At 34.7% G+C, this 9,762-nt stretch overlaps 1 protein-coding gene across 1 annotated transcript; it reads right to left on the bottom strand.

The window, feature by feature from the left end:
- Nucleotides 1–951: 951 nt before the first annotated feature.
- On the bottom strand, nt 952–6,818 carry LOC120155671. The gene is made up of 4 exons (XM_039167168.1): nt 6,656–6,818; nt 6,073–6,336; nt 5,314–5,532; nt 952–1,924 (listed from the first exon to the last, which is right to left on the bottom strand). The coding sequence occupies exons 1-4, from the start codon at nt 6,749–6,751 to the stop codon at nt 1,718–1,720; spliced, it is 786 nt and encodes a 261-aa protein (XP_039023099.1). The 5' UTR covers nt 6,752–6,818; the 3' UTR covers nt 952–1,717.
- Between the last annotated feature and the right edge of the window lie 2,944 nt (nt 6,819–9,762).

Raw genomic sequence — 9,762 nt, forward strand, 5'->3', positions numbered from 1 at the left:
AAATTTGAGCTCTACTTTCAAGGGTGGCATGAGATGAAGTGGGAAACTAAGGCTTTCAAAGGTGGGATGGAATAAAGAAGAAGAATGGAAAGCCATCAATCTAGAAACAAGTGTGAGCCACACAATTCCCATCTCATTATGGAATGGTTGCCCTAATTAGTGGAGGTCAAAGTTCGTAGGAAATTTTAAAAGTGGCTTGAGAAAAATCCAACAAATCTAAGTTCTAAGTATTTCCTAGTTTAATTAGGAATTTGTCTAATTTTAAAGTTGATAAATATCTAAAAAGTATTTAAATCTGAATTTAATATGCATAATTTTAATATTAACAAAGATTTAAGAAATAACTAAATAAAAAATAGATAACGAATTAACATGTGTCTCAAAATTAGGCTTTGTCTTGAATCTGGACCGGAGTCAACTTTGGGTTTTCTTAGACTGTTGACTGAACTTGATTTGGACCTCAAAACTAAAACTAAAACTATGGAAAAGTTGTCAAATTCCATGCAGCTCATCCCTGGTGGCCTTCTTAGGTCAAGTATCACAACTTGGAGTGGAATGACCCAAATTCAAAACATAGATTACTGTCAATAACTAAATAAAAATTTACACATAATACAACCAATAACATAATTTTAGATTAATTAAAATTAAGCATATAAAATTTATCATTTTTCTTATCTTATATATGATATATAATAGCATAGGTGAATTGGAGTTATAGAATAAAAGAATACTCTTTTTTAGTTTAATTGGGTAGAATGCTGGTCTTCAAATCCAATATCGTAGGTTAAAATTTTACTGAAGATTGAAGTTGTAGAGAGAGAAAAATGCTCATTTACCGATAAAGGCAAATAAGGAACAAGCATGGCTTGAGAATTGAGATGCAACCCAATGAATGATCTTCATTTTGCTAATGCGTTTTCTTTGATATTAGATGCTGCTCTCAGGGCATTCGTTTAAACAGAAATAATTCTTAAAAATGTTAATTATGTATTATGACTACGCCTAAACAACATAAAATACATCTTTCCCCCTAAAGTTTGCATTTATACAAAGATGATAAACATCTCTTATGGCCACTCCACCTTCCAATACATGAGGTGGTTTATTAAACACAATAAAATTCAAGGCGCATAACTAAAGGAGGAATTAAGATCGATAGCAACATCAATGGCACCCCAAAGTAACTCCTTCATGACTACCCCTACAAATAACACAATAGAGCCTCACCAGCCAAGATCGCCCGACTTACCATCTACCCGCCCCCACAATGAAAACAATACTCGAAAGCCATATTTGTTTTCTTTTCCCGCATTCCGGACTCCGGTTGCAGGCAAGTAAGAATGGGGATAACACAAAAGGGAAGATACAAAAGTGTGAAAACAAGAGGATAAAAGAGATCAAGGTAGATCATCCCATTGCAGGCAAGTGAGAAAGGGGAGAGCACAAGAAAGAAGACACGACAAGTGCGGAAACAAGAAGAGAAAAGAGATCAAAAGAGATTATCAATGGAAAATCTAACTAAAAGATGTAGAAAAGTAGCTAGATCAAGGGAAAGAAAGCTAAACTGCTATCGGAAGATAAGTTGACACATGGTGCATGCAGATGAAGAGGAAAAAGGAAAAAGAACGATGAGATGTGATATGAAATAAAATACAGCACATATCATCAACTGAAAGAGAAGGGGCTTATCTTCAATTCGTCTTAGTAATTTAGCTTACTGATCTTGTTTACACTTCATTCCATGGTCACTGATAATCTTCCCACACAAAGCATCATTCTGCACCTTGAGTACTTTATTTTCGGTTCTTAATTTTGCATTTTCCTCTACTAGTTGTGGTACATCACTATTAAGATTGGCATTCTTCCTCAATGATGCATTTTCATCTTTTAACTTCTCGTTTTCGAGCCTCATTGGATCAACCTACAAAAAAAAACCTAACATGTTTAAAAATCTATAGCATCGTATTTAAGCTGTAACATTTCTGTAGGTGAGCAATTGTTATGCTTTTAAAATGAGAGAACATTCATCTGAACAAAAGTCTACCACCATATGTAATCAATAATAATCTTCAGTTTTTGGAGTTAGTACTAACAATATATGGAATTTTTACATAACATCTAGCATTAGTCTTGTAAAATTAATCAAAAAAGAAACTAGAGTTGTAAGAAAACTGTTAAGGGCACAAATGCACATAAAATAGAAATGCGAATTAACCAATATAATTATTAGCAAGTTTATGGATAACTAGTTAGAATCTATTCTTATTGAAATTCCTTAGCAAAACAATGAGATTCTGTAGGGTCTTAAGACTAAAACCACGGCATCAAGATTGAGTTTTAAATAGTAAAACTGAAACAACTGGGGAAATCATGTTCATCCGGATAGAGCAATCGTACCCGATGTCGTGATTAGTACCATTAGATTTAAAGTTTGTGTATACATATTTGAATAACATTAATGTAGGTTATTTTTTATATCAAGTTAATAGTGTTATATTTAACATTGAATGGTTATATATTTCATTGTTAGGAGAGACAATCCCGAACATAGACCATAAAATAGATATGAGAGACATTTTTTATTATTATTTTTGTTTATTTATCTCAGATAATTAAATCATTCAAAAATGCCAAGAGTATGATTTTTTATATATTTAGATTAAGAAAAACATAATTCCCTTGGTCTTTTTTTTTTTTTTTTTGATAAGAATTGCAGGCCTCGTTAAAAACCTCTTCATGATTAAAGGAGCTTATAGAGAAGCTCCTTAATCAGCGGAAGGAGGAAAAGAATGCCTTAGGATTTTATTAACCATAGAAAGGACACGATACAACCAGGAAGCCACCCCCAATATGAACAAAACACCAAAAACAGCCACCAACAATCCTACCAGAACCAGCCTAATCCAACAAAGCAACAACAACAGCCTAAAAAACAGACTGGCCAAACAAAAAACCTAAACGAGGCCCGATAGACACTCAATCAAACAAAACAACCAGAAAAAAGCCAAGGGTGACAGCTAACTAAAACCATAAAAGCCAACTTCTAACTCAAAGGCCACGGAGCTTTCACATGATAAGAAAACAAAAAAAAAAAACACGCATATAGCCGCCTTTCCACCACATCACCACGTCTTGTTGGCTAAAGACCATCCGAACTTCCAGCTCCAGACAAAAAGCATGGTGTAGATCACTTGAACCTTCTACTCCTTCCCCCGCCATCGTCTTCCGACAATAGGTACACTACTGCGCCATTAGACTTGCAACCCAAATCTTTCCCAAAAGGCAAGGAATTGATCGTATCCTTCTGTTGAGATTGCCCCAATGTTGGAAAATCAGATTCATAAGTGAATCTGCCATCAAAAACAGACACCTCTTCCTCCCAATGCACCTTACTCTGATGGCTCTTGCTTTGGGAACCCCTATACTTTCTTTTAGGAGCTGTAAAATTCCCTTGAAAAAATTGTTTAGATCTAAATTTGTTGCCAGAACCCACCTTAGGTCTCATGTACTGCCTTGCGATACCCTTTGGATTTACGAATGCGTAGTTGTAAGAACAACCCTCGTGAATCCCTTCCTCCACCTCCCTTAACTTAACCCGACCATCCAACATGGGGAAATCATTAAAATAATCCTTTGAGCCTACAAAAGCACATGCAGACTCACTATTTTTCCTAAAAGCAACTTCATTATCCCTCTCCACGTGAACCAACAAATCCACTTTATCCTTTAGGCTTACATCTTCCAATTTCTTTGACACTAAGAGACCATCCTGGATGGGAGAATTAATTAAAAAATCCTTACTCTCCACAAAACCACGTGCAGGCAAACAAGTGTCCTTAAAGACATCCACTGCTTCTCTCTCCGCATGCACCAACAATGTCTTGTGTTCCCCCACTCCCTCCATTTGGGAAAGAACCATCCTCTGACCCCCAACGTCACTCCTCGGACCCATCATCAAAGCCTCTCCTATGTTCCTGTCCTCCACACCCTCACCAGACAGAGGCTGCCTCTAGCACTAGTCCCCAAACAGCAGAAAAAATTTTCTTCATTATCAGAACACCTCATGGCCGACTGCACCTCCGAAGAGTGAATGAATCTTCCAGCTTCTTCAGAACCCTCTTCCAGCTCAGGAAACTTAACTGGAAAGGCACCAACGAGCTCCCTCACCTTGGATAACGAGGATACGACTGCCTCTTCAAAAGAAGACGACTCTACCCACTTAATAAAAATTCTGCACCATCCTAACAAGCTGTCTTTGAGAGTTGAGAATTTACTGTCGTCAACAGAACCAACAATGGGAGCCACCATATGACTAACATCATTCCTTACATTGTTTCCCTCGACTGAATAAGGACCAGAGAACTTCTTCCTCCAGAAAACATCACGAGGAAGATATCTCGCCATTTACCTTGAATCCAAGATCTATCAACACAGTTGATAGCCTTCCTCGCGTCCTCCAATCTGGTGAAACGAACAAAACCAAACCTACTTCCTCCCTTGCTTCTTTTATTGGGGATGAAAGAATCCACCACCTCGCCATATTTATCGAAAAATAACCAAAGACCTTTGTAATGAAAACTCTCTTGAATGTTGAAAATGATCACAATGACACAGTTTTTCCCAACCGGAACTCTCACCTTACTCGCCATTAAGAGAAATGATAAGGAGACCTAAACCATTCAGCCAAGTCTCCTAGAGTTTCTCCAAATTAGCTTTTGTTTTCTTAAGGCAAAAACTCTTTGTTGAAAGCTCTTGTTCAGCCAAAACTAAACAATAGAAAGCCACCATTTGATTTAGATCAAAAGATCAACTTTCAAACTAGCATTAGAGAATTGTTTAGCCTTGAGAAGGTACCAACATCCATCGGTGTCACCTGATTTGTGACATTAAATTAGCCTAACACATATAAATGGTATAAATGCGCAAATTTAAAGTTAAACCATTATTCTAATATCACTAGTAAATACTCCAACTTTAAGTTAAATTATTACTCTAATATCATTAGTACCCTATGTTTCTTAGATTTAAGAGTGTCAAATACAAATATTTCTTCAACACAAATACATTCAATTCTTTACAACTTTGTTGGACCTCTATCTCATGCTAAGTAGATATATGTTAGAAATAAATATTTCAACATAATCATGTCATGGAAAAATGGCTAGTACATGAATATAAGTACTACAAACTACAAAGGCCAATATTTGTTGCCACTACTAAAAGCAATATAGAGTATTACCATAATTTTCTTCAAGCAGAATTAAAAAAATTTGGTATTTATACAGAGAGCATAAGAAAGTGGAGACTTACTAAAAGCCCCGAAAGTGTTTGCACAAGGACATTTTGCTTCTCATACTCGTACTTAATCTGAAGAAGATCACTCCTCAATTGGTCAATCTCTTTTTCTTGATCTCTTAAAGTTTGATTCATCAGAGAATTAGCCTCTTTTAAGGATTCATTCTCTTTCATTAAAGAATCATTTTCTCCTTTGAGGTTCTCCATATTCAATTGCATTTCCATTTTGAGATTCTGTGTAGAAAGAAAGGAAAAAAGTGTTATCACTCGTAACTCAAACTACTCATCCCAACCTCCAAATCCTCATAAAGAGGAAGAGATGTTAAATCATTATGTACACTGAGAATCTATGTTTAAAATTTCCGTTTTGATCTCTCACACATATCTAAATTCTAATGCTTCTTCCTTGACCTAATTCGGGAGTAAAATGGAACGAGGGTTGGAGTAAAATGATAAATGATAACTCATGAAAGATCAGATTTTCAAATGAAAAGGCCAAAACAGAATGAGATCAGCTAGAATATTTCTAGATGGCCTCAATTTGATTAATGATTAGTTTTTTTTTCTTTTAAAACAACATTTTGGATTTGCAAACTACTATTAAGACTTGTTTATTTGCAAATTAAGTAAACAATAATTTCATATTTTGCCAGGGTTCATATTCTATTTTCAGCATTATAAAAAGGGGAATAAAATTGCATGAAATTGGACCCTTTTACTAAGGCCGAACCCAATTCTTGCAAGAGAAATGAGATCAGGAGAAGGTAAACTCACCCTACATCTTGCCCGATATGCCTGATCGATTTTCCTTTTCCTCTTAGCTAATTCTGATCCATATAAACTTGAAACATTCTGTTTCAAAACTGAACCGGTGGAAATGTCTGGAGATTGAAATGCTTGGGGAGTGCTAACATTACTGATCTGGCTTGGGACAACTCCACTGCTTATTGCAGGTTGATTTTTTCCCTGAACCCAGATGGGATACGGTAAGGATCCTGGATCCCATACTTGCAGCGACGGAGAAGCTGATCTCCAATCCTGAAAGAAAAAAGAAAGAAAAACCCTCAAACTTGATCATCTATGCAATGAAATTGAAACACAGCTTCAATTTATGTATTCTGTTCTTTTCTGAAAAAACCCAGAGTCTCAAGCCCTAGAATATCAAGTAAATCACGTGTCTGGGTGTCTGAAAATACTAATTTGAAGTTTTGAAACAAAAACAGGAGCAGGTGCGAACTAATTTGAAGGGGGGGGGGGACAAAAGATAAACAAAGACAGGTACAGAATTGAATTCATCTATTTATAGGCAGTGAAGGAAAAAAGAATATACGGGATTAAAGCTTGAAGAAGTGCTTACCTCTTCACCATCTTCAGCGCAGCTTTCGGTGGGGCGCTTCTGAGAGTGACGAGGCTCGTTTAAACCCCACGAAATCGTCTGTAACACGTCTTCCATGGATTTGGTTTAGGTTTATCAACCCAGAATAGAATAGAAGAGAAGCATTCGAAAATCGCTAAGACCATATAAATAAGTAAACAGAAAAAGAGAGTTCAACGATGAACTCCAAAGACGGTGGGCCCACCGGTCGATAGCGCGTATAGAAAATTTCATAATCGCAAAGGATCGCGCGATCTCTTTCTCCGTGTTCCGTTCAAATGGATCGCGCGAGCTTGTTTAATGTATCTTTTTCTATCGTTTACCTTTTTTTAAAAGGTAAACTACATGAATAGTCACTATTGTTTGAATAAATATTCAGTTTTATCACTAAACTTTCAAAAACTACAAATTACTCACTAATATTATCGATTTACAATAAGATGGTCACTCAACGGTAACATATGTTACTAAGATAACAGAACGCTGACGCGGATTGTTGAATTAACTGACTTGGCTGTCTAACGGCCAACGTAACATGTCAAAAACCCATCAACATTGTTTTCTTCTTCACAGTTCTATTCTCACCATTGTCATTCCTGTCAAGCTTCTCTTCTTCTTCACCGCAAATCATTATTGTTAGATTGGAATCATTTTTGGTAACTACAGAGTCGTTTAAAATATTAAAATTTAATAAATTTTAAAATTAAACTCATTAATGTTTTAAAATCTAATTAATTTTAAACCTAAATAAAAAAATTATCCAAATCAATTAAAGAAAATATAAACCCCAAATTATTTGAAAAAACTATTCTCAAAGATAAACCCAATTAATTTTATGTCAATCTCCACTCGTTTATATTCGTACGTTTGTGTTCGTTTATGTTTATTTGTTTGTGCTCGTTTATCATCTTAACGAACGAATACGAATAAGTTACATTCATTAATGAACGAACACAAACAAGAAGTTTCGTTTGTTTAGTAGTTCGCGTTCTTGTTCGTTTGAATCGTTTATAAGCCTAGTTAATAGTGTACTAACAATTATGAAAAGATATTTATTTCACTTTAGCACAGTTTACTCCGTTAAAAATTGGGAGTGAATAGAATAAAATTAGCGTGAAGAAGAGAGTTCCCTTTTGTGTTTGGGAAGCTACATTATTTACTTTGAATGCTTGATCGCCAAATGATCATTACATATGGAAGTATATCGAGCTCAAATCATCATACGAGTATTGCCTCTATTCTTTTAGTTAATATGCGGGTGAATTGGGCTATCCGAGTCGTTGGATTGTGAGAAAATATTTAGTGTAAATTGTAGCATGTAATTCTAGAATTTCTCGTTATCGGGAGGCTTTGGAGTGAAATTATTCTAGATTGAGAGGGGTTATGAGAAATATAATGACTCAAATTATATGTTAATAATTTGTATATCAGTTTCGTTTTGTTTTTAATTTCTCTCGTATTTTCAAAAAGTTTCAATTCAAAGAAAAAAAATTAATGGTGCTGATGTTTGTGTTTAATGTGCTACGAAGTTTACACATTTGGTAATTCATGTAAGTTTGTGTTTGACGAAATGTAAAGAAGCTGACGGCAAAACATAAAACGACAGCCAGGCTTTTGGTTTGTCCTTTATATAAAGAAGATAAGTTTGTGGTATTGCTGACAAGTCACAAACAAACGGGTTGTTATGTTATACGACAGCCTTAATATACGATTAAGAAAATATTCTATCGAAAATATTAATTTTTTTTAACATTTTCGATAAAGTTTTACCTAAAATATTATTTTTTACCGAAAATGTTAATTTCGCTAACTAATTTCTGATAAAATCTAATATTAACATTTTTAATAAAAAATAATATTTTAAGTAACGTTTTACCGAAAATATTAAAAAAATATTAATATTTTTGAGATCATATTTTCTTTATATTAAGGCTGCCTACCTGAGTCATCCCGACACAATCTCCTCGCCAGCATTTTGGAAAGTTTGGATACCATACTTGCGCGCGAGCCAATGTCCATACAAAATCGCGCGCTGTGCTCAGCTGAGAATAGCATATTTAAATTGCAACTTATTGAATTCGACCATTTTCCAATCACCTATAATCAATGTAGAAAAAAATCAACCAATCGTCCCCTTGTATCTCCCAACAATCTTCTTTCCTTTATATTTAATCATGAGTAAATTACATATTTAGTATCTAGAATATTAGTTTTGGTATGTATTAATATTTAAACTTTCATTTTTTTAAATTATACCTAATGTTTAGTTTTGTTTCATTTTAATACCCCTGTTAAAAACTTAACATTAACTTTTGAATTTTTTTTTGAAATTTTGGGAACTAAAATGGGCCAAAATTGATAGCTTAGGTACTAAATGTTTTTAGTAATACAAAGGATTTGCGGAAGCTCGAATAGATAACCGAAATAGTTGCAAGTGGTGAATTGACAATAAAATGTTTAGGGAGTAAGGAGAGTAAAAGATAGAGAAAATTTGGCACAATAATTTATAGTTGTTCAACTTATCAACCAAGTCTACCTCCACTACCTTAGCTCATCACTAAGGATTTTCTAACAAATTCATTAATTTGTTCTTTTTTTTTCAAGGACAAAGAGATAACCTTTACAAACTCCATATCTTTTTACTTGACTAAGATAGAACCAAAACCCCTTTACAAAAGTATAAAAGAAGTAAACAAATAAACCTCTCTAAGGTAGGTATTTACAAGAATTTAGCTCACAAGAACAAAATATTTACAAGAGAATTGGAATAAAGAGTGAAAAGCTCTTCTCTTGTGTTTGATTGCTTGGATAGGTGTTCTAACCCTTCTTCAAGTGTCCTCATATTGTATTTATATGTTGGAATGTTGTTGTGGTCGTTTCTAGCCTTTGGGAGTGTTTTGGAGCCGTTGGGGATCAATTTTCGTGCAAAATAAAACTGCCCAGAACAGAGGGTATCGATACTCCTAAAGGGAGTATCGGTTCTACCTTTGTTATTTTTAAATCAACTAGATGTTACTAGTTGTTGGGGCCTGATGGTATCGATACTATGTCTATGGTTTCGATACTAATATACAAAGTAGTATCGATAC

Source organism: Hibiscus syriacus, unplaced genomic scaffold (genome assembly GCF_006381635.1).
Source record: "Hibiscus syriacus cultivar Baekdansim isolate YM2019G1 unplaced genomic scaffold, ASM638163v2 tig00111200_pilon, whole genome shotgun sequence".
NCBI classification, from domain to species: domain Eukaryota; kingdom Viridiplantae; phylum Streptophyta; class Magnoliopsida; order Malvales; family Malvaceae; genus Hibiscus; species Hibiscus syriacus.

Excerpts from the sequence above, each read along its gene's own strand:
- LOC120155671 (XM_039167168.1), bottom strand. The coding sequence starts at position 6,751 with ATGGAAGACGTGTTACAGACGATTTCGTGGGGTTTAAACGAGCCTCGT. Across the intron at positions 5,533-6,072 it reads CATATCGGGCAAGATGTAGG|AATCTCAAAATGGAAATGCA; the intron begins GTGAGTTTACCT and ends CTTTCTACACAG. Across the intron at positions 1,925-5,313 it reads AAACACTTTCGGGGCTTTTA|GTTGATCCAATGAGGCTCGA; the intron begins GTAAGTCTCCAC and ends TTTTTTTTGTAG.